Source organism: Athene noctua, chromosome 19 (assembly GCF_965140245.1).
Source record: "Athene noctua chromosome 19, bAthNoc1.hap1.1, whole genome shotgun sequence".
In the NCBI taxonomy this organism is placed as follows: domain Eukaryota; kingdom Metazoa; phylum Chordata; class Aves; order Strigiformes; family Strigidae; genus Athene; species Athene noctua.
The window spans coordinates 12,598,556-12,624,031 of NC_134055.1; the positions used below are offsets into that span (position 1 = coordinate 12,598,556).

At 46.0% G+C, this 25,476-nt stretch overlaps 1 protein-coding gene and 2 non-coding genes across 3 annotated transcripts; 1 reads left to right on the plus strand and 2 right to left on the minus strand.

Moving 5' to 3' along the window:
* Positions 1-381: 381 nt before the first annotated feature.
* LOC141968283 (myeloperoxidase-like) lies at positions 382-16,880 on the minus strand. Its single transcript, XM_074922801.1, has 13 exons — positions 16,784-16,880; positions 16,098-16,194; positions 15,063-15,238; positions 14,310-14,433; positions 12,273-12,402; positions 8,235-8,435; positions 7,824-8,139; positions 6,533-6,693; positions 5,906-6,158; positions 3,571-3,741; positions 2,511-2,748; positions 1,771-1,988; positions 382-422 (listed from the first exon to the last, which is right to left on the minus strand). Exons 1-13 carry the CDS (start codon positions 16,878-16,880, stop codon positions 382-384), a joined length of 2,223 nt encoding a protein of 740 aa, XP_074778902.1.
* A 7,697-nt stretch (positions 16,881-24,577) lies between these two features.
* TRNAS-UGA (transfer RNA serine (anticodon UGA)) lies at positions 24,578-24,659 on the plus strand. The gene has a single exon. It is a non-coding gene; the product is annotated as a tRNA-Ser (tRNA).
* Positions 24,660-25,019: 360 nt separating this feature from the next.
* On the minus strand, positions 25,020-25,091 carry TRNAE-CUC (transfer RNA glutamic acid (anticodon CUC)). Its single transcript has one exon. It is a non-coding gene; the product is annotated as a tRNA-Glu (tRNA).
* Positions 25,092-25,476: the final 385 nt, after the last annotated feature.

Below are 25,476 nucleotides of genomic sequence, written 5' to 3' on the forward strand. Positions count from 1 at the left end.
ACAAGGGATAAGGAGTTTGATTTTGAAATGCAAGCACACCAGCCTCCAGATTTGACACTCGTTCAGGATGGGAAGTAAAAAATTTGTCCTGATTGTGCCTTTAGGGAGTCATAAATCATCCAGCACCTAACCAAGTCTTGCACACCTCTGAACATTTTTTTAGGGCAACAGACACTAAAATGTCATTACCCTTCCATCTGAAGACTTACATTACCAGAAGCTTTTACAAATAAATGATATAAAAACCACAGTACAGCAAATAAAACAGTAGACATAGTCTTGAGCTCCTCTCTAGGAAACATGTGCTGAAGTTCAGTTGACAGCGGTCAGCTGAGCATGACGTACAAGCAGCAGCTTCCCAAGAGCAGTTCAGTGCCACCATTAGGAGTTTCCAATGCTGGTCTGATGAGCGGGATTAGAAACTGTAAATGAAGCAGAAAAAGCTACTAAGAGGCAGAAGGTCTTTCTGGGACACAATATTTCTCCCCACATTTTTATTTGGCTCCATAGCTCACAATAGTCATTGGTGAACGGGTAACTGTGTGCCAGGTCACACCTGTATTCTTGTACCTCTGAGACACCTTGGTGCTTCCAGCCTCATCAAACTTACCTTCTGTGACCCTAACATCAGACAGCCCTTTGGATGAGAGCTTTTGGGGCAATTTCTTGACACTTGAAAAGATTACATTTTTAGCAGTTGCTTTTTAACACCCTGGAATTTCACTGTCTTTGGGTTATGCAAACACAGTTCAGCTTCCTCCCAGCCTGATGATAAAAGAGCCACAGAATGCAGCTCAGTGAATTTTAGTGACCATAAGACTAAGTTAATAAAATAAATCAGGAAGCCTCTATTGTTTAGGGAGAAGGCGAGCATGAGCAGATTCAGTTCCTGAAGAATGGGGTGAAGTCACCGTAATTTAGCCTTTACATCAAGTGCAAACCTCTTTCTTAAACAACAGTGTCTCTCAAATAGTGTTTATCAAACTCAGTACAGGAACAGCATGTAGATGCTTTGTGGTCTGTGCCTTGCAGAACGACAGAGCAGGTGATCCCAGGTATTGTGTTCATCTATAAATGGGTTGACAGAAGGAAAATATCCCATCCAGTCCACTCTGCTCACGTCATACCTGTCTTCTGCAAGTCTCTTCTCTCTACATCAGTTTCAACTGGGAGAACTCTCGCCAAAAGCATATCAATAGGACACAGATAGTGTCCACATCTCTTATACGAAGACACTGTCTTTCAGGATGTATCAGAATCTTTGTGTGTTAAACTACTGGTATGTCAGGCCATACAGCATCAAAACAACTCCAGTTGTACCTTAAAATGCTTTAAAGCTTTAAGGAAGGCAAGGGGACAGCAGGGGCTTGGAGCAGCAGACTAAGAATTTGGATCATCTTGGCTAATTCTAATTGATCTCTTCATGGACACCCTTCCTGTGAAGTAAGACTCCAGTTGTCCCGGAATAAGGTATTTAGAGAAGGACACATTCACAAGGGCCATAACAGACTGGATTTTCAGGGATTTCCCATCAAGTTGAAGGGGAAGAGTCAGGCTAGTAAGGGATGATGAAGATGATGGCTTGCAAGGAGACTAGACTAACAGCACCTCTGCCTCCAGTGGTGTCTGAGTGGGGCTGAAATGACGGCCAAGGACTTTTTGGGGATAGAGTCACTGTGATGACCTTAATTCTTTTATTTTCTTAGGCATGGAAGAGTCTGACCTTGTAGGACATTTATTATCTTTGACAGACATTAGACAACTGCATACCTTTTGTGACACTCTCAGGCTCATCTTTCCAGGGTGAGAGGTCAAGCGTGTCGATCTCATGGCAGTCAACAAAGTTCTCAGGATAACTGTTGACCTTGAACACATCCCTGGGTATATTTTTGATATGAGTATTATCACAGATCACCGTCGACAGTGAGATTTTTCTCAGTGCATGCAACTGCTGCGGAGTGAAAACTCCTGGTTTCTCCCACCAGAATCTGCAACGATATTTTCATAAGCAGGTTAAAGTCTTCTTGAAGTCATTTAGTGCTGGTTACTTGCCAAGATGGGAATCTGACCAAGGTGAGTCTCTGCTCATATCCACCTCGATTCATCAGGCAGCAGGCAGAGCCCTCTGGAGTGAGGTGTCTTCAGTGTGGCCAGGTCTGGATTCTGCCACTCATCTGTCAGTGCAAAGACCCTGCCCCTTCCACGCAGCATCGCCAGGCTGCTGGGATGCAGGGACTGATCCTGCCCTTTTGTACCCTGAGACCAAATGTCACCTCAGGCAGAGACTACTGCAGATCACCCATGGCCTGGAGCTGGTGCTCCCCAGCTGCATGGGTCTGTAGGAATGGACTGTAAAAAGGAGTCCTTTGGCAACTGGGTTAAAATCAAGATGTGAGCCTTGCGGGGAGCACTCACTGATGTGTTGAAGACGGGCTGAATGTTGCATGGAATGTCAGCATCTTTTCCCATAATAAATGCCATGGAGAATGTTTGCTCTCAGAGCTACCTACCTGTCCCCATCGCGCAGGTTCCTGAACTGGGTGCCAATGATACAGGCCAGGAGGGGTCCAACTCTGCCCCGAGGAATTAAGGGCTCTGCGACTGCCCCAATCCAGAGGTCAATATTGTCTGGTGTCCCATACAACTCCATGAACTTCTTGGCTAGTTTGGAATTGCCTAGCACCTCAGAGAATTCATCTATGTTTTGAGGCTGGGAGAGCCCACAGAAGCGCCTCCAGGCATTGTAACCTGCAAAAGCAGGAACAGCAGCTGATCAGGACCTGTTTCCCTGCCATCTGCCTAGGCTTGGGAGCTAAACAGACCGCTTGACACTTGAGCAACATCTGTTTCTTCTCATGGCCTTAAAGGATCTGGAAGACATTATTGTCTAGACAGTCACACGACAAATGCCATGTTTTCAAAGTTCTTTTTGCACGCACACACTGAAGTAACAATTTGGGTTGCCTTTGCATGTGACCACAGATTCATCACATGCTGTTCGTTAGAGCCACCTAGTGCTGAGGGTGAAAGCACCACTCCTTGAAGTTTTGGGAGGTAACATTTCTAGGATCAAAGTCCTAGAAACAGCAACATTAGGTTGTGTTTAACCCATTGTTCTCCATCACCTGAGGGCTGTCATACCTGTGGGTGCAAGCCACTTCTGCTCAGAGCTCTGGGTTTTCTGAAGACACAAAATAAGCACTGATAGGCGAAGAACAAAGCACAGGTGGTCTGTCTAGCCCATGTGGAAGTTGAACTTGGTTATTTGCATCTGTACCTTCCCTACCCCACATTCTCTCTCTTTGCAATACACCACTGTTTCTACCCATCTTTATTACATTATCCCAACTATCATCTCTGCTTTCCAAGACTTTTGTCCTTGTCTTAAATCTCTCAAAAAAAAATCTTTATAATAGAGACTTTCTTCTCTGAGCTTGACTGTCCATGCATCCTTTGCCCTTAAATCAAGGTACTGTTTCTCCCCATTGGTACGGAAAAAGCTTACAACATTCGTGGAACTATAACCAGCAGAAGAAAAAAGAGTATTGTTCACAGGAGGTGTCTCCTTACCTGGAAGGCCATGGTCTCTTCCCCGTTGCATGTTCAGGGCTGCTAGATCCAGACCCATTACCTCTGTCTGTTCAAAAAGGTGGTTCTGGAGCTCCTCAACGAGCAGTTGATTCTGTTTCATTAGTTTTGCATGATCAACTACCATTCCCCGTATCAGTGGGTCAATGCCACCTGCATTCATTGCAAATCAAGAAAAGACTTTTTTTACCAAGTTGCAGCTTTGATGTTCCCTTTTGTGCAGCTGAAACAGTGCTGCATTAGATGTCTTTTCTACTCTGGGCTGCGTGGAGTTTACCTAGCTCCGTATTTCCATTTCAACATATGCTAGTGCATATGTACATATCTGCATACGCCAGTAAATGAGGCCTCCCTTTAGTAACTAGATTCCCCACCGCTCCCCAACACTCAGCCTTCCCTCCCACAGCCCTAAATCCACTTGTTGTCCACCAGGATCTCCAAGTCCCTTTCTGCAAAACTGCTCCTCAGCCTGTCAGTGCCCAGCATGTACTGACACATGGGGTTCTGTCCAAGCCTTAGGTTTTGCAATTGGTTTTGTTTATAGTTAGCTATTAATTGACAAATATTTATTAAACCATTACATGAAATGATACAATAAATTCATGTCTGTCTATGTCTTTTTCATAGCCATTAAGAATAGAGTATTAGGAAAACAAAGGAAAATTGGCTGCACATGTGTATTTTGGTATGTTCTCCATAATTCATAGAATCATAGAATGGTTTAGGTTGGAAGGGACCCTAAATATCCTTTAGTTCCAACCCCCCTGCCATGAGCAGAGACACCTTCCACTAGCCCAGGTTGCTCAAAGCCCCGCCCAACCTGGCCTTGAACCCTTCCAGGGAGGTCAACCTGTTCCAGTGTCTCATTGACCTCACATTTAAAAATGTCTTCCTTATATCTAACCTAAATCTATGCTCTTTCAATTTAAAAATGTTACCCCTCATGCTATCACTACACCCCCAATAGAGTCCCTCCCCCCCTTTCCTGTAGCCCTCTTTAAGTACTGGAAGGCCACTATAAGGTCACCTCAGAGCCTTTTCTTCTCCGCGCAACCCCAGCTCTCTCAGCCTGTCCTCACAGGGGAGGTGCTCCATCATCTTCATGCCCTCCTCGGACCCACCCATGTCATTCTGATGTTGGTGCCCCCAGAGCTGAACACAGGACTCCAGGTGGGGTCTCATGAGAGCAGAGTAGAAGGGGAGAATCCCCTCCCTCAACCTGCTGGCTACACTTCTGCTGGTGCACCCTAGGACATGGTTGTCTTTCTGGGCTGTGAGCGCACATTGCTGGGTCACAGTCAGTTTTCCATCCACCAATAACCCCAAGCTCTTCTACGCAGGGCTGCTCTCAATCCACTGTATTTGTGCTTGGGATTGCCTTGACTCATGTGCAGGACCTTGCACCTGGCTTTGTTGAACTTCATGAGGTTATTTAGATAACTCACTTTGGAAGAGACATTTGTCTTGCTTAGAAAGATTCAGGTCTGTAGTTATCAGCTGGATAAGTGCAGGATCCAACAACTCTCTTTAGAGTCATGAAGAGAGATGGCCATCACTAGGAAGCAATTATGCCATCTTAGATCAGTTAAACTGCATGCATCACCCTCTGGCAATGCTTATTAATTATAGAGTGATAGAATAGCTTAGATTGATCTAAATTTTGGTTGTCTGACATCTGGCACCATGAGTCTCATACCTCCTGGAACAGCACGAGCAGTTGCGCTGTCTGAGTGAATGGGCAATGCTCACACTGTTGGATCTTTCTAATCTGAGAGATGTATGGCAACCTGAGAAGGAGGTTTAATCTGTTACATATTCTAGTTATTTACTGGTGTATTCAGAATATGAATGCAATTATTGTGCAATGAGCTGAGGAAGACAACACTGAAAAACTGTGCAAAAGAAGCTGCAGAACTATATGTTCTGATGAAAAAATCCTGCTCCTATGTAGCTGTTTCTGCAGGAGATGGTGCTTGATAACGCCTAATGGTTGGTGTGTAACAGCAGGCAGGTTTTGGCAGGGCTCCTTTGCCTGGGTACAATGCAAAACCAGTGTTAGGCTGTGTTTAGTAACAACTTCGCAGGACTGTCCTGCTGCCCCACATTTAGCAGAGCACTGATTTGTTCGCAGCCCCTTGGGTAGACGTGTCATGAGCACCTTCCAAGCTGAATGGCACTGTAAATTGTGTGAGGCCAGTTAAATAAATTGAGCTAAAGCAGTTTTTGGAGTCCAGGCTTGTGTGTCTTACCAGCTGACCTCCACCTGAGTGTCTGCTTCAGGACCAGACCAGGATTGCTGGCTGCCCCACGTTCTTACCTTCCATTATAATTCTCCATGGAGCACAAAAGGTCAAATGAAGAGGGACATTGGAGAATGAACCCAAAGGTTGAAAACTGTCATCCAAGCGGGATACAAACGGCCGTACTGACACATGTCCAAATCGGAAAGCCAGGGAAAAAACATTTGAGATTGTAGGATCCACATTCTCATTGTAGCCACTGTATGAAGGGATCCATTTGCTGGTCTCCTCTGCAAGCAGAAGTGGGAGGTAATCTCTGTATGTTATTATCTGAAAAAGCACAAAAGCAGAGAAAGTTGTCATCAGCTGTAGTAGAAATGCCATTAAAGTGAAGTGCAGAGCATGAATATGGACTCTCCATTGTGTAGTAGAGTTCATTAAGATCTTCAGAAAAAAGAGCTGTAGCAATGGCTACAAATCTGACATAATATATTAAAATTATTTAATATAACAAATAATTGATAAATTGGTAAAATAATAAATGAAAAAGCTCTGGATACCCATAGTGTCTCAGATGGACCATCCTTATTCACAGTTTTTGACTCCCACAGATAACTCCACTAGATCTGCAAACCATGGTTTTCCTCCTTTTCCTGGAGGAAAAACCATTCCTAAGCATGCAGATGATAAACAGCGAGCAGTACCTGGATTATGGCAACTACAATTTTTCGACTCTCTTGGTAAAGCTTTTCTCCATCCCAGTGAGGATTTAGTTTCCTCAACTCTGAAACCAGGCGGTTGTGCTCTCGTAGAAAGACAGTGTGCAGCGCAGACAGCCCCAGGTTTTCAGTTACACGTTTGTCACCTACAAATGAAAATAATTTAGAAATTTTGTCAATTGCTTTTTATTTCAGCAGCAGGTTTTTGTGTTAGGACAGACAGGTAACAACTGATAGTCAGTGTTACTGGCAGTAATGCTCATGGTTAAGCTTCTAAACAGTCATCATTCATGCCAGACGTTTCCAGCACAGACAAAACATTCTCTGTCCAACCATTTATTCAAAACCATTGGAGAAGAGGCTTTGGCTAATTAAACTATAATGCACATGGTCATGAAGCATTAAAAAATATAATCTGCCTTCCTTTTGTACCTCAAGGATATGATCTTCTTTTATATCAGTGCTGTGAATATTTGGTTTTAAAGATTTGCTTCAGTTCACTCAAGTTGTAAAGACATCTGAGAAGTCTGTGAATGTGCCTTCAGCAGAGATGCCGGAAGAAAACTGGAGGGAATGAAGTGAAGTCTCTGATAGCTGATGGAAAAATCACTAAGTATCTCCTCACTCAGCAAGGAGCTCTTCTCGTGTGCAGGGAATGAGAAAATAATGTGCAATGGGAACACTCTATACTCTTATGATTGACTTTGCAAGCCTCACACTTTAGTTGGTTTTTGGTTTTTGGTTTTTTTTTTTAATGTTGTGCCTACGATGGATTACTTTCCATTTTAATAAGTTCTATGTTTTGAGTCATTAGTTTCTTTAAATTTCAGACAAACTTCTAGACTTGTCTTCTGATGTAGTTTGGGATTATTTGAAATATTTAAAATTTAGAATGTGGTACCAGGGAGAGTAAACTAAATTGATTAAGAGTGTTTAATTGTTAGTATTGATTGAGTTGAAAACAGAATGGTAAATTCTAGGTAAGAGGGGAAAAAAAATCACTGAAAAATTTTAAATGCTGGTGGTTTTTCTACTGAAAATGTCTCCCATCTTTGAAAAGATTTTTTAAAGGGAGGATGATTTGCTGAAACTCTTTTGGGAAATTAAAACAAAATAATTTTCCCGTTTAAATAAACAATTATAGGAGGATCCCCTGTCTTTCACCTTACACAATCATGTCTGACAGTGCCTTTTACAAATATAAAGAGACACCTGACCATAATGATCCTTTCTGATTTTATGAGCCACTGAAAATTACTCCACAGTTGCACCTTACCTGCTTTAAAACAGGGGATGTTCATGCTCTCATTGGTGAGAACACAAATACTTTTTGTTTTGTTCTCAAAGGGCAGTAACTCCAGCCCTGCATCAGTAAAATTCTGGTTCACAGCCATCAAACCCAGGTCATCTGTCTGATTTCTAATACTCTTTGCCACAGAGTCTTCACTGCCGTACACTGTGCTGGCATCGATGAACGAGCTGACGGCATTGATCTGCTCACGAGTGAACGTCCTGGGATTGCACACAGATGCCGACTGGATGAATGGCATGCACGAGTTTGACCGCAGCATCCGTGGGTCATCGGGGGGAAACTAAAGCAAACAAACATAAACAATGCCTCAGAAAGTCATGTGGGTTTATTTTTACTGTCTTAAGATAGCGTGGGATGTAATGAAAGTCGGAGTACCTTAATTGGGAAGCAAGGGGACTTGAAGGAACAATCAGTCTCGCAGTGAAGCTCTGGACTAAATCCTGCACCACTGGAAGGGGCTAAATCTATGTCGTGGTTGACCCACTGGCCCCAATGCATGAAGACAAGAGAGAGCTCTTGATCTTGAGTGATATTCTCGTTGGCTGTGTGAGCAATTTCATTTGACACTTTTCGAACCTGCAGAAAATCAAAGTGAAAGTGTGTGCGACCATCTCTACCGCAGTGAACTCACCTCTCAGTACAATACCCACTATAAGATCATGCATAAGACGGTCTTAGATAAGCTCATAAGAGTTAATTATGGCATTAAACAGACCCTCATGCATAAGACGATCTTAGATAAGCTCATGAGAGTTAATTATGGCATTAAACAGACCCATGCCATGCCCCAGGTCTATCAAAACAGATCTGATAAGTAGCAGCCTTTTGACTCCACAGCCATTCAACCAAACCCAGCTTCACGGAAAGCCGCTTATGACTGAAACTGATGTACGTGCACACATCCAGAAAGTCAAGAAGCTGGCTGAGGAATATCCAAGGTTTGTATAAACATCCTGGTGTATCGGTGGTGCTGTCTGCATCAAACCTTGGGGTGCACACTTCTAAAAAGGTTATGTTATCCATGCTTTGCTTAGTGAAGTTTTCATAGAACATAGAATGATTTGGGTTGGAAGGGACCCTAAACATCATTTAGTTCCAACCCCCCTGCCATGAGCAGAGACACCTTCCACTAGTCCAGGTTGCTCAAAGCCCTGTCCAACCTGGCCTTGAACCCTTCCAGGGAGGTCAACCTGTTCCAGTGTCTCACCACCCTCCCATTAAAGAATTTCTTCCTTATATATAATCTAAATCTACCCTCTTTCAGATTTAAACTGTTCCCTTGTCTTATCCCTACACCCCCAATAGAGTCCCTCCCCAGCTTTCCTGTAGCCCCCTTTAAGTACTGGAAGGCCTCTATAAGGTCTGCCCAGAGCCTTCTCTTCCCCTTTTCTGGTCAGCAGGAACTTCACCAGACTGCCATGGCTTCTCAGATATGATGGATAGTGGCTGAGCCACTTCAGCCAGCAGTTCCCTTAGGACCTGTGGATGCATCTCATCATGTTCCATGGACTTGTGCACCTTCATGTTCCTTAGGTGGTCTCAAATCTGATTTTCTCCAACAGTGGGTGGTCCTTCATTCTCCCAGTCCCTGCCTTTGCCTTCTGTAACTTGGGTGGTGTGCCTAGAGCACTTGCCAGTGAAGACTGAAGCAAAAAATTCATTGAGTACCTCAGCCTTCTTCATATCCCAGATTATCAGGTCTCCCGTTTCCTTCCAGAGAGGGCTCACATTTTCCATAGTCTTCCTTTTATCACCAACATACCTGTAGAAGTTTTTCTTGTTGCCCTTGATTCCCTGGCCAGATTTAATTCTATCCAGGGCTTTGGCCATCCTAACTTGATCCCTGGCTGCTTGGGCAGTTTCTCTGTATTCCTCTCAGGCTACTTGTCCTTGCTTCCACCCTCTGTAGGCTTCCTTTTTGTGTCTGAGCTTAACCAGGAGCTCCTTGATCATCCATGCAAGCCTCCTGGCGTTCTTACCCGACTTCGTCTTTGTTGCAATGCATCGTTCCTGAGCTTGGAGGTGGTGATCCTTGAATATTAACCAGCTTTCTTGGGCCTCTCTTCCCTCCACGGCTTTATCCCATGGTCCTCTACTAAGCAGATCCCTGAAGAGGCAAAAGTCTGCTGCTTTCCTGAAGTCCAGGGTAGTGAGCTTGCTGTGCACCCTCCTTGCTGCCCCAAGGATCTTGAACTCCACTGTTTCATGGTCACTGCAACCAAGGCTGCTCTTGAACTTCTTGAAATTCCCCAGTGGCTCCTTGTTGGTGAGAACAAGTTTCAGCATAGCACGTCTCCTCATTAGCTTCTCCATCATTTGGAGAAGTAAGTTATCATCCACTCATTCTAGGAACCTCCTGGACTACTTATGCCCTAATGTGTTGTTCCTCCAACACATATCAGTGTGGTTGAAGTCCCCCATGAGGACCATGACTTGTGAACATGAGACTGCTCCTGTCTGTCTATAGAGGATCTTCCTGGTCGCGCAGCCTGTAGCAGATCCCCACTATAACATCACCTTCTCCTGCCCTCTCTTTAATCATGACCCATAAGCTTGTGGTCGGCTCCTCATCCATTCCCAGGTGGAGCTCCGTGCGCTCCAGCTGGCCATTGACCTAGAGGGCAGCCCCCCCTGCTCATCTCCCCTTCCTGTCCTTCCTGAAGACCTGGTATCCTTCCATTCCAACACTCCAGTCATAGGAGCCATCCCACCAAGTCTCTGATACCAGTAAGATCACAGCCCTGCAGGCGAGCACACGTCTCTAACACCTCTTGTTTATTCTCCACCCTATGTGCATTTGTATAGAGGTGTTTAAGTTGTGCCACATGACCTGACTTACTGGCTGGAATTCCTTTGTGCTGATCTCTAGGTGCTCTCCTGCTGCCCTGTGACCCCTGTCCTGGATCCGAGCATCTATTGCTGGCACGGGCATCAAACTGGTAAGAGTGGGATGGGTTGAGGTTCCCCTCCCCTGGCAACTTTAGTTTAAAGTCCCCTTCACCAGATTGGCAAGCCTATGGCCAAGATGCTCTTCCCCTTCTCTGACAGATGGACCCACCAGCCCCCTGTAGGCCAGGCTTCTCAAAGCAAGTCCCATGGTCTAAGTAGCTGAACCCCTGGCTGTGGCACCAGTCCCATAACCAATTGTTGATTCACCAGATCCAACTGGCCCTTTCAAACCCCTTCCCTTTGACCAGGAAGACTGATGAAAAAACTACCTATGCTCCAGAGTCACTCACCACCACTCCCAGGGCTCTGTAGTCCTTCTTGATACTCCTCAGACTGCTGCTGGCTGGATCACTGGTGCTCGTGTGAAACAACAGCAGCAGGTAACAGTCAGTGGATGTGTGAGGCTCAGCAGTCTCTTGGTCACATCCCTGACACGAGCCCCCAGTAAGCAGCATGCCTCTCTAGAGTGTGTCAGGATGGCTGATGGTCCCTCCGTACCTCTCAGAAGAGAGTCACCCACAACCATCACCTGTCACCTTTCCTGAGTTGGGCTGCTCCTGATATGACAGGTCTTTCCTTCTTCACCTGCAGAGCATTGAAGTGGTTCTTGCAAGGGCATCTCAGGTTTCTGGGTAAGATTCTTCCTCCTGCAGGTCCTTGCCATTGCAAGCTTCCATTCTTCTGCACCAGTTTCTCTCCTCCCTTCTGCGTGTGCTGATAAGGGAGCTTTTGGCAGTTTGGCCATGGGCTGTGGGGGTCCACTGCAGACTGTGCTTGGAACCAGGTATCTAACTCTTCCTCAGCTTCCTTGATGTTCCTCAGCCTTCTCACCGCCTCCTGCAGCTCACCCACCCACTGCAGGAGCTCCTCCATCCGGGCACACCTTTTGCAGGCAGGTCTGCTGCCCGTCCCTGCCCCAGGAGAAAGCTCTGGGCACTCCCGCAGTCTGAGGCCTGCACGGCAGCCTCTCCCTTCAGCACCTCTGTCTGGGTGGAGGCATCGGCCACCACTGGGGAGATGGTGTGGACCCCCCAGCCAGAGCTGCAGCCTCTGTTCTCAGACGAGTGCCCGTCATCCTGCCTGGAGGGTCAAGTAGGATGAGTGCGCTCGGCCCGTGCAGATGGTGACAGCACGGTGCCCCGTTACTGGGTTCTGTGAACCTCAAGCCTCCCCACTCAGGCAGTGGAATGCCCCTCCTTTGAAGAGTTGCCCTCCCCGCATGCCCTTCCACACAAACTGCTGTGCAAAATCACACAAAACTTCACAACCTTTTTGCTCATGTCTGTCTCCAACAAATAAATATCACCCCGAGCCCTAGCTCGGAAAACAAGCCTCAAATTAGCACCTGAGATCAGAGAAAAGGATCAAGCAATTTGCACTCTAGATGTTGCCACTGTTTCGTTTCTGATGGATATAGTGAGGGCAGTGTCCACTACTGTTATCTGGACAAGAATAATTTCTCACCAGCGGGAGTGGGAACCCATTGTACAGCTTTCCTTCACTTGCTCCTCTGGGAACTGACACTCCATCTTCATATGCTGCCGGGATCCAGCGAGCAAACGCACGGTTCGAGGACCCCAGATGAGAATGTTTTCTGCAACATCACAACAAGAGAAGCAAACATAGGTGTGATTTCAGAAGTGAACAGGCTTGTAGAGACTAACATTTTGCAGCCCTTCAGTTCATGTCTGATTACTTTGGTAGCAGAGGCGATAGCTAGAAAACTAAATAATACCAAGACTACTACTGCAGAGAAAAATGAACTTCTTTGACATTAAGAAAAGATTCCTCATGACATTATGTTAATTTTATTTGTCATTTAAATCTCTGTAGCACCTCTGTCTCCACTGCTGCTCCACACAAAATCTCTCATAGTAGTGTCATCACCAGTGATCAGGGTGGCCGTGCCTTTGCCCAGCTGAGGGCTAGAAGCTTCCAAGGATGAAGATCCTCCGTGTCTGCAGGAACTTGTGCCAAGGCAGCCCCTTCAGGAAGTTTTTCCCCATGTCCCATACAACCTCTCAAACTGCAGTCTGCAGCTGTGGCCACTTGTTTTATAGCCTCGTACAGCTCAGAAGAATTTGAATCAGTAAACTCAGCAACACTCGTTCAGAAAAACAATAATGCTGATTGAACCAATGATCTGTGGCCCTAATGACACTGAAACACAAGTTGTTTCGGGGAAACCAGTTATTGAATATCAGCTGGTGTATAGCAACTTTCTGTGTTTAAGCCTTCAAATCCACCAAATAATACCTAATAATAATCATAGCTAATAATGATAATACCTGCTTATACTGAAAAGGAGTGGTATACCCAGAATTTACAGCAGCTTGCTGTGTAATAAGTGCATGCCCTGGAACAATTGCTGAAGCAATTCCATCAAATGTCAAGAACCCAGTACCACCACAGCTTTTGTTTTGATTGCTATCATTATCTTTGCAGGCAGATTTTTGCAAAGTATTCAAGTGTTATCTCATGGCGTATGTCTCAAGCTGAGCAAGATCTTTGGAAAAATGTTAACAGATGACAGAGTCTCGCTTCTGAGTGCCTCGTTATCTCACCAGCAGCCCACTAGACTAGCAACCCCAAGGACAACCCTACCCTGAGACTAAAAGTTAACGCAGACACTGCTGTCCTGGGGGAGAAGGATCTGGAGTCTGTGGGTACAGGCACAGGCTGACTGTAGCACTAGCACCATGAGTGTGACCTCCCTGCACGCGTGATGCAGAGTTGCACTATGTCTTCACATCTGGCACATTTTTTTCATGCCAGATGCACATCAGATGCAAGTCCTGCTCAGACTTTGGGGCTGGAGTTAACATAGCAGGCAGCAAATCTATGGCAGAACAGGACAGCAAGCCTTGACTTCCAAGTATTAGGCTAGAAATTTTTCCATCTTCTGGTCAATAGAAAAGCTAACAAGGAAATAAATAAATGTATGATCCCAGGTTTGAACCAGGAGGGAAGCGATGTGCAAAAAGCTCATTTTTTCAGATTAAGGATACACAATACATGAAGCGAGAAGAGCCAAGAATGAAAGTCTTATTTACTTTCCATCCTTACGCATCACAACAGTCGCCACACAGATATGTTGACAGCTGAATGTTTTCATATGAACCAGCCTGGGGAAATTACTATCATCCATGTTACGAAAGGGTGGAGGGGTGATTTCCTGGAGCCTCAACCTGAGTGAGAGGCTGGCTGCCATAGCCCCAAAATCTGTTTTTCTCAACTTTTCACCTCCCCTCACCCCAAGAAGTCCCTTCCTTCATCCAAAGCAGCACATGGAGGGCAATGGGCTCAAATCTGAAATTTTCAAGAAAGGACATCTTTTTCCTACCAGGCATATGTAGAAATGAAACATCTGTTATAGGTGTCACTAAAATGAGCATTTCACTCTTCTTGCCCTGTCGAAAGGTACTTACACAAATGACCTTAAGACAACTTCAGGGTCAAAGTACAGACTTGAGACTCTCCTTGTCCACATGCAAATCCTACCTGTTGTTGCACTCCCCAGTAATGGTCCGGTAAATGTCATGGTTTGGGCATTTAATGGAACGAATCTGATAGTCACACCCAGTTTCTTTGGAAATCACCTCCTTCTGTTTTCTGTCTAGTAGGTCTGCAAGAGAAACCATGCAAAGTAACAGCGGCTCTTACTCATTTTTACTTTAACTTTTTGGTATTCTTGGTCAGCATTTGAGTCAGCTGAGTCAGAGCTGTGGATATATAACATATGGATTTGAATTGTTCATTTGCTACCTAAACCCTTTTGTGGATCAGCTCTCACCTCTGGGCTAGGGAAACTGGGTTGGCATGGAAAAACTTTCCAGGGGAATATGGGGAGCATCATCACCAGCAACGTTTTACCCTAGACTGGGAACAAAATTATGAGCACGCAGAGCAGTACAGCCTGGGCAGGTGGATGTGAGGACTACAAGTGGAAGATGGATTTATCTTCTCAGCAGAGTCTCCTGGCATTCAGCCCATTTTGTCCCAGGTTTATCACACTGTTAGGCCACTTTTGTCTTCAAAGATATGAGATAGGCACTGTCAAATATGATGAACAAAACACCGGCTGGTCTGGTCTGTCTCTGAGCATGTTTAAAGTCTATTCACCTGGGGCTGTTGCGGGGACGGGTTTTATCACCAGTTGTTTGGATCACAGCAGAGCTGCTCTCTGACATTCCTGCTGTGGTAGATTTTCTGCTCTTAGCTGTTTCTAAGACATTTTGGTCTAAACCACTTTACCTGTAACATTGAATCTCCATTTCCCAGAGAGACTCAGCTTTATTTTCAGGAGTTTCAAAGTAGTTTCCAAGTAATCAGCAGCACGAACTGCAGATCTGGTTCTTCCTACTGGGTCCTTTAAGTGCTTCAGGAAATTCATTGGGTTGGCAACTTTTTTCTCTAGGTTTCTCTTTAAGCTGAATATAAAAGAGTCTTATGAAACACCTTCTCTGCAATCAGACCTCCACTGTCATGCTAGGCCGGGTGTACTTAGACATGACAACACTGCTGGGTCCCAGGCAGGCTCTGCTCACCTAGGACAAGCTGACTGCTCACCAGCTTTGCACATTATCTCAGACAGATTTTGGCAATCAGATCACTATGATCCCCTTCAAGTTTGCATTATGTCCTTGTCACAATAAATTTTGTTATATCACATGAAAACACAGTGGAAAACTGTTATTCAGTGACTGGATAAAACGTTACATTTCGTATGTCACAAGATATACCCTGTGAATACAGAGACAACCTTGGCCGTGTTCCATCTCTTCCCAGTCCCATGGCTCTTTCTTGCACAAAGAAAAACCTTCTGTAGGGTGGGTGGAGAGAGACTCCTCCCCAAAGCATCCTGATGCCAGGAACCAGCCTTTTGGGACAATACATAGAGGGATACCTGGGGTTTGACTTTCTGCTGGGACTTATTTCTGACAGGGTGGTCACCTGCTCAGCTGAGGTCCTTCCAGAGAGGGGCAGAACTTCAGCAGGCAGGAGAGGACTCAACAGGTGTCCAGTGTGCCCATACCACTGTGGAGTACCGAGAGGTGCCCGTGGCAGTGCAGGTGAGGAGGCAATAGCTGCAGGTGACAGAGGGTGGCCCTGGGACTGAGACAGGACAATCCTGCCCAAGTGGACAAAAGCACCTCTCCAACTATGACAGGGAGAGCCCTTGAACAAAGGCATCTCCATGATAAATACGCATTGGAAAACAGAAGAAACACACATATATTTTCTCTTATTTCCTTATAATATTGGGGCCCTCATGCAAAAAGGATTTACCTTTTTCGGGCATGTAAATATGCTGTGTCTACCAGCTGCCTGGCCTCACTAATGCTGCTCAGAAGAGATGAGTCTGATAAAGTCCATGAGTCCTCTTCTAAAAACAAAAGAGAAAAGCATGTATTGAGGATACTGTGTAATGTACACCAGGAGCTACACATCCCACCCCATCGCTGGGTGCTGAGGCGCACCGATTCGCTTTACATGCAGTTCCTGCTGTGTGTTTAGTGCTACCTGGATACCTTTATCTGTGCTTCTGCTCATCTGCTTCATCCCATTACTGAGGTCCTGAAAGTCACAGGACAAGAAGTGATTGTAAAGCAGTAGCTTATTTTCCATTTCACCAAATTGGCTCTGATGGCTTTGAGAGGCTTTTGGAGAGTTATTCTTCACCCTTCTTTCTGAAGCTATTCTTCCCCGTAAGAAGGGAAACGCATAGAAGCAGCCAAATATATGACATGTGACTCACTTTCCCTGTCATAAAATTATGATCAGGTGCTTGGAAGACCCATTGGTTAAATAGGCAATTTCCTTAGACAAGTTTATTAGGTATTGACTTCACTGTTAGTGGGTCAATCTACAGGATATTTCGAATTTACATTGGAGCTATATCTAACTAGGAACTCAGACTGATGCTTCACGCCCTTTCAAGCACAGTAGCAGCCAAAGAAGAAACAGAAACTTACTGTTTAATGAGGAGTCCACTGCCCCAACTAAGCAGAGAGTAATGATGGATCCTAAGAGAGTAATTCTTAGGTTTACGCCTAGAGAGAAATGCAACATAAATCGTCTGAATGGGCAGGGCTTCACTGAAACATCAGAAAAGATTGACAGGTTTGGTTTGACCATTTCTGTCAGGATCCAGGAATAAAATACATCATGCCTCTGACCAGGTCTGTTAAGTGGGACTCCGGCTGGCAAGGGCTGTAGCTGTAGGTGTTGGACGGACACGGGGACATCCCATTGGTGTGGGACATCCAGTAAACTGGACTGAGTAAGTGCCAAGGAAGAGGCAGACAAGTACAGTCCAGGCTTCAGTGGTGCAGACTACTGGGAAAGTGCATGGGCAGTGTCCCGGTGTCCTGCCGTCGGGAGGGTCCTTCTCAGGAGGCTGGTGTAAAGGAGGTTAGACCCCACACATCCCTCTCCGCCCCCTCTGTCTTGTTACTGAGCAAAACAAGCTGCTATGTCTAGCACTGGTCCTCCAGCCTTCAACCACTTCTATTAGTCTTCTTGATGCTCCCTGAAATTTGTCTTTATTCCTTTTTTACATAAACATTAGAAATGTGTATCATCTGTTCTCATCAGTGTTATATACAACAGCACAGTGCCGTCCCTGAAAGATCTTTAGCCAAAAGGTTACAATTAGATATATTTTAAGTAATTTAGTCAATGTTTTAACTGTTTAGAGCAGGAAAGACAGACAAAATTTGGAAGAACTAGCCAACTTTTCACAGTGGGGCAAGTTAACTTACATTCACAATCTGGGGAAATTCTTCAACCATCTTCACAGGGATTGAAGGCTCCTTATTCCTTTCAATCTTATATTGCAGGGTACTGCTACATGAGGCAGAAAAGCTGTCTTTTCTCACTTTCAAAATAAATGAATTTCACATATAGGGGGGAGATGTAAGTATGAAGGACCACCAGCTCTTAACACTCTACTGCTTCTTCATCTCTGTGGGCTCACCCATGGAATGCACCAATACCCACACCAGAAATATCAGATCAGTCAAATACAGATATAAAATTAAAAAGCACTGATCTTACCTGCCATCTCTGAAGAGCTGGTGGGACTAGGAAACAAGCCAGTCCTTTATAGAACCTGAACCAGGGCAGAAATTATCTGTGTCTGACCTGGGTGTGGCCAAAAAGGGAGAAATGGGACCAGATTGAGCCAAGAGGAAATATCTGCTAGTTTGCTTTCCTGGATTAAGCAGAAAGGTGAACACTTCTCCATTCCTTCTGTGTAAACATTGACTTCCTTTCTGACAAATCAGTAAAAAGAGAAAAAGAATAAAGGCACACATTTCTTTTCTGCAAGTGAAAGAGATCAGCTTATTTTTATGATGGTAAAAGATGATGGTGGGATTTGACTTCTTTTTCCTGTTGGTTCACATCTCTGATAGTTTGGGAAGCCAGAAATAAGTCATTTTACCAACATGCATTTGTAGAGTATACCGAGGTCCAAATACAGTGTGTCTGAACGGTGGCCCTGCCAGAATTTGTATCCAGGAAAACTAAAGTTGTGTCCCATTTAAAACTGCTTGGTGAGATGGTTTATATAATTAAGCAGTGATTTGGAAATGCATATAAAATAACTGCTGATTGTGTGGATGACAAAGACTGGTCAACAAGCAAAGCAGTTGCACAGAGCAAGCTCACACTGTCTCCCCTAAATTCATATGCTCAGTAATATGGATAATCACAAAGTTATATCTGTGCAAATAAGAACAGGCCAGAGGTGAAAATTGTGAGTTTCCATCCTGAAATGTCTAGAATGGAACAAAGTGTTGGTCCAGCCGAGCACTTCAGCGTGGATTACAACAGCCCTACCGTAGGAAAAATGGCTGTATTTCAGTGGACAAATGGGAAGATAGCAGAAATAATTTAATTCTTTGAACATCAGTCGGGCTGATCACAAAAGAAAATACTGAATTCTTACTGGCAATCAGCCATGTAAATCTCACAAGATTAGGGAGCCAATCCTTCCTACCATTTAAATATTTTCACAGTTCTTCTTAAGCCAAAATAAATAAAAAGAAAATGCAATAAATGAATATGTTAACAAACATGTATAATTTTAAATCTGGGGGGAAAAAAAAAAAAAAGTCTGTGAAAGTCAGCTTTTCAGAAACTGACAAACTGACAATACAATGTCAATATTTCTCCACTAAAGAGAAATTCAAAACCAAAGGCAGAAGCTGTCACCTGGTACCAGAGAGACTCTGATCGCCCTGGCTGGTTCTCTACCATGTCATCCAGATTTCTGCCTACAAAACGTACATAAGCAGAAGTCCAGGTACCTGAAAGGTGGTTTTGTTATTTCTTTTGTATTTGTGACGTGTACCATTGCAATTGCATTAGTGCCTCAGTGGCAGTCTGATACCCCCCAGCTGCCCCAGGTACAGGGACACTCTCTACCTCTGAGGGTGTGTGCTGTCACCTGCAGGTGACCTGATGTGGCTCCCGGGACTGGAGTCCCCTGCCATGCAAACGCTGCCTTAACATTACATGTGTCCTACCAATGACTCAAGCCTGGTGTAAGCGCAGTGCCCAGGGCTTTCACATGTCCAAAGGCAAGCTGCCCTATGACACCTCCAGCTAGGATTTATGGTGTTTTGGTGAAATCTTCTGAGCTTCAAGAGAAACCAGGGTATCCTGCCTACGAAGGCTGATGTTCATTCAGTAAAGTGTACAAGACATCTAGGCAGCCAAGGCATTAATTATCCATTAATTAGCTGGCCAAGCAGCAGATTCCTCCATTGGATCTCCTCTCTATCTTGAATGTTTAGAAGCTCCATATTTCTTCTTTTTCAGGCTCTTGGTATTACTAACATTACTTCTCTGTTACTATTCAGGCTGCAGATCTTCACCTGTAAATCCTGTGTAAATCTAGCAACCTGTCGCTACGTGATCACTGATGGTATTTGCTAAATATGTGATTAAGCATTGGCTATAGCAACAAGATCGTTAAACTTAAGCAACACAAAAAAGAACGAGCTCATTATTACATTCCTTATTTCTCATCCAAATGGCAAAAAGCAACATCCTCCCCTTCCCCATTTGACACACCTCTGATTTTCCTGCAAGCTCCTTCAGCACTCATTTTCATGACACAGACATATTCATGCTAGTAAAACACAGGCATCAGGCACAATGTCTTAAGGTTGACAGTGATTAAGGATTTCATGTAGGTACAACTTCAAACATACACAGCTCCTTCTTCACCTGCCAATATCGTATTTTTCCTACATTTTGAACACTGGATTTATTTACATACTGCTGAGAGCCAGCAGCCTATACAAGCCAAGCTTGTCCTTGTCGAGAGTGCAGCGGCATGGAAGAATAACTACAAGTTTACAAAACTGTATTCAGTGCATCTTCTGCTCCAGCAGGTGAAGGGCAGAACTTGTAAAGGATTGGAGCAAGAAGGATAAAACAGAAAAAAGTAAGAAGTGATAGATTAGTAGCACAGAATTGGAAGGTGAGTAGAGGAGGAAAAGTTCCCAGAAGTTCAGTGGTGACATTTAATAAAACCAGTTTGTCCAGCTTTAAGAATACAAAGTCTGCAGCAGTAAAAAGTAACTTTAACTCTTTAAGACGAGGGCCATCTGGTTCTATGCTCAAGGCCAAATACAGCCTCTGGACAGCAGAGGAGTTTCAGAAGATGGTGCACAGGGTAAAGCTGGTGATGAGAATATTGTGCAGAGTTCATAGTCCAGCTTTCTGGAATAGCTCTTACAGACTCATGGATACACCCAGGGTCTGGATACAGGCTCGCTACTGGATGGTCTCTGAGGAATACCTAAGGGGCCAACCCCAGACCAGCAATGTGCAGTGAAAGTGCGTGAAAAACCGAGAAACTGTGAGCTAAGAGATTATTTCCTCTTTACTTCTTCATACTATAGAGCTGTAGCTCTCCCACACAGAGCACTTTCCTTCTTCCCAAGGTTCAACCAATCTACTCCCATCAGCCAGCGGCTCTGGAGGAGGGGAACTGGTGCACCAGGAGGGTCTCACTCTCCAGCCTAGCATGGTAATTGGTGAGGTTTGGTGACATATGGCATGGTCAGCTCACTCCTCTCAGTGGGAGCTTTCACAGTGTTGGTGTGGGAGTGACCGTAACAGCAAGGGATGCTTAGGAGGTGACACCACAGGTCTTTAGCATCACTGAGGTGCTCACTTCAGGGGTTTCTCCAGCTGTATGATGCCCAGGAGTGAGATTATTACCTCTCTTTGAAGTCATCCTGTAAAGGCTCACCACTCATCAACACCCAAAGCTATGAAGCCTTCTTAGTGCAGGCCTCCATCAGCCATAGAGACTGCTTCCTAGCCATGACGAGGTACTTCGGGCAAGTGGACAGTGGCTCTGACTACCATGCAGAAATGGGTGAGCCCAACAAACTGGGCAGTGCCATCGGTGAGTGCAGACTTCTTGCCTCTTTCCAGAAAAGACACCCATGGGATGACCATCTGTGGCCTTCTCAGGCTGTACTGTGGGACAGCCCGAGCACTCTCGCTGCCGCTGTCACCCATAGTGCTCTAGGTGGTCCCTGAGGTCGCGAGGGCTATGCCAGCTCAGCGTGACTCATCAGGGTAGGGCACGCAGACCTAACTCTGCCATGAGCAACAGGCATAGTTCCCTGGGCAGGAAAGCTGTGGAAGGCCATGTGTGACTTTGTAGCACAGTGATAGGACCCACCACACCCACCAGGACAAGCTACTGCCCATCCATCCATGGGAAGACCTCAGCTTGCAGGGCCCAGACATGACTCCTGTCCTGAGCAGCAGCTATCACACCTCTTCCCTATGAACAACTCTCCTTCCACAAGGGCTGGTCCCTTATTCCCTTTCCCATGGACCAAACTCCCTCTCCTCTCCATGAATAAAATCTTCAGCTCCTCCTCATGAACCAAACTTCTTCCTGCCACATCTTCTAGTACAACCTCTCTTCCATCCCTTCCACTATTCTTTCAGACTGTGACTCCATGCTCAGACTGGAGAGTGGGAGATGGCTTCTCTAGATGGGGTTGGCAGGTCTAGAAGGAGACCTGAGCTGCTTATGCCAAACAGGATGGTTTCTCCATTTTTCCAGTTTTTGTTCTCTTCCTGTTCTGAAAGCAGTTCCCACCTTATCTGGAAATCTGGGACACAGCCATACACCAAAGCAGAAGCAGTCATCAGACCCCTAGAAAGCCACTGAGAGAATACACAGCTTCAAAAGCTCCAGAGATTTATTTAAACAAAGAGAGAGTGGAAGAAGCTTTAGATACTCACAGTAGTTTTCCTTGTGCCATACCATCTGGGAGACTTGGGAGTCATTCACTGCAGTGGACTCTTTTCCTTGAACTACAGCTTAATTTCTAGAGAGGCTGAATACACGAATAGATGTAAAAAATTATCACAAATTTTGTGATTTGATTCAATGCCTAACCATGTGAAGGAAGGTCTGTATGGACAGAGCTTGCAGGGGTTCGTTAGTATTCACAATGCACAAGTAGTAGTCTCGTCTTGATCATAGTATGCCCTCATATTACAACCACCGAGATGGTTAAGCACTGATTTATAGTCAGGTCAAAGTGTCTTCAACACTGCATCAGTTAATGGGACACAGCAGTGAATGGCGGCCACTGTGTGCTGAGTCCAGCAAAGCCAGCACTCGAGCAAGGCAGCCACTATTTTCTGAAACTTGGAAGATCAAAGAGAGAAAACTTGCAAGTAGAAGCAGAGTCTGAATATTTCTTTGAAGGAGAATAAGGTCTGTCTCATGACAGACCTTGTGGTTTTCTGTATTGCATAATACTGAAAAGTGCCCTTTATTACAAGAGAAGAGCTGTCAGTTCTCTGTTGAACTCAGACTTTTCTATAAACACATCCTGTTCGTTCTGCTAGGCAAGATTGTTTTGTCTGTAAATATCACAACAATTGTAGATAAAAATAGGTGTCCACTGCTGATGACTCAAGAGTAGATAATAAAAAAGTCAATAAAAAAACCCCACAACTCTGAGAAATACTGTGGGAATTCTGGCTAGCGCAACATCCGAGCCCAGCCAGGCTGCAAGAACAAGTTGAGGGATACGGTCTCCTCCAGACCCTTCTGTCTGGGTTCCAGTGCTCCGCAAACCACACCTTTTGCCCTCCTTAACCCCTTCAGACCTCTCTTTCAAGCTCTTGTCCCCTCCAAGTTCCTCTGTTAGAGTATCACTGCTCTCCAGGTCCCTCTGCTCCCACTCTGGTCCTCTTCAGGTCCCTCCTTTGGGGTCTGAACCCCACCTCGTCCTTTCCATATGCATGTGAACTGCTCCAGACCCTTCCTTTTGGGGTCCAGTAATGTACAGAGGCCTATGTGCCCTGGTCTGGTCCCTCCAAGTTCCTCCATTTACCATCTGAAGGATGCTTGAACCCTTACCCTGAAATGTAACCTCAACTCAACACTCCTCTTTGGATACAAATGCACAGTACTTCATCCTCAGAAGGAGTAAGGAGAAACAGCTTGTTCCAGACCATAGACCTTCACTAACTGTGCCCATCAGTATGTCCAGTGGCTTTCCAGCTCTGAAAACTCTCCACTCTTGTGCCATACCCTAACCTGAACCCCTCAGGCACTTCAGGAGACTCAGGGAACGTATCTCCCAGCTCTGAACATGAGCATGGCACCTAGAAGAGGGGGAAGGAAACCTGGATAATTGAAAGGGATTAATTTAAGCTTAACCTTTCTCCTGAGTGTCTCCATCATTGTCCAAAGACAGTATTGCCCCCACTCACCCCTCTCTTCAGCTCTATCACATTTTCTAGCCTTGCTATACTATCTCATGTGTCCAGTGGCAAGCTGGTTTGAGCACCTGATTTCCATTGCATCGCTGCATCCAAGAAGGTGGCCACCCATGCCTGGGCATCCATCCATGCCCATGGGACTGTGCCAAGCCTGACTCAGTGTCAGGACTATGCTCGTCCCTGGCCCGTGGAGGATAGAAATCAAATCATCCAGTGAGGGAGAGGCCAGGGAGGGTGGCAGTGCAGACAGACGCTCCTTTGAGCTGGGAGTTGAGCATGGAGGAGCAGTTCCTACACAGTGAGGTTTCTATCCAAACTGCTCCCTGCTGATTAATCCCCGTGGGAAACACTGAGGTGGCAGTGACACAACGACTTGCACAGCTCTTGGGTGTAACTATGGGAACCCAGAGAGGGGTTTGGATATCTCAGGATTTCCTCTCAACAGTCACCTTTTCTTCCTTTCTCCAAATCACCTCTTCCAAAGGCCAAGGGAGGCAGAAACCTGGTGAAAACCACACAAGTCTGCAGCATTATCCTGACAGCTGTAGGACAAAACACTCCCTGGCCTATGTCAGATTGCCCCAGTTAGCCAAGTCTGGCCCTCTTCCCAAGTCGGGAAAAGGAGGATGGAGGAGGCTGGGATGTTCCCAGACTAGGAAAGGAAGTTGGAGATGGTTGTCCAGGGACAAGTTTCCTGCTGGATACAAGGAGATGAGATGGGACATGGGCATGTCCTTCTCCCATGTCACCACCACTGTTGTTGTGACTGGTGCCCAGTTCCCTTTCCCAGCAGTGCTGGGATGCTGATTTCCGTATCAGCCTTAGCTCTGGGCAAGGCAGGTGGCAGAAGTAGCAGTGGTACCCGTGCTGTGGAGCAGGGGCTGGGCTGGCAGAACCCATGTCCAGGATGGGACTGGGTCCTGTTCTGTCCCCTGGGGCAGGGTGACAGCCGTGGGCTCCAGCGGAGACACCCCCTGCAAGGTGCTGTGATGGCCGAGCGGTCAAGGCGTTGGACTTGAAATCCAATGGGGTTTCCCCGCGCAGGTTCAAATCCTGCTCACAGCGGGAGCTTTTACTGGCAGCCCCTGTCCCCAGGAGGGACAGCAGCCCGCACCTCTCCTTATCACGAGGAGATAACCTGCAATAGCATGTCCACCCCAGACAGCGGGTCCCCCTGCTCCCTGCAGCCCATTGCAGGCTCCTGGCTGACCTCCACCGGGGGTATTTTTCTGCTGGGGGCTGCAGCCTGATGGCAGTGGGGGGACATGAGGCTGCTGTTACCCCTCAAAATTCACCTAACCCTGACCCAGCCCCATGGACTGGGTGTGGGAGCTCCCAAATCTCATGCTGAACCCCAGGAGCTGCTCAAGGGAAATGCAGCCACCCAGGAAAAAGCTGAAACCTGCGGTGGCTACAGGAAACCCCTTCCCTGGCTGGGAATCGAACCCAGGCCGCAGCAGTGAGAGTGCTGAATCCTGACCACTAGACCACCAGGGACAGGGTGGTGGTGGCTGTGGGCCTGTTGGTGGCCACCAACCACGCCCTGAAGGGACAGGGACACTTGGGCCAGCCCAAGGAGAGGATCAGAGGGGATGGATGCCATGGCCTTTCTGGGGGACTTTGCAGGGATGTCTGCTGCTTTCTGAGATCTGTGGCATTGGGAAGACCTTCTGTGCAAGAGGACCCCATCCTGCCAGGCCTGGGAAGCAGGAGGTGGCTGTGCTGAGACTCTGATCACCGCTGAAGTCGGGTTTGGGGAAGGCAATGATGCCCAATGGTTCAAGAAAAGACTTAGCAGTCCCCTGGCAGTTCACCAGGGATGTTCAGTCCTGCTGATGATGGAGCATGGACCTCATTTGTGCTGCTATACATTACCAGGCTC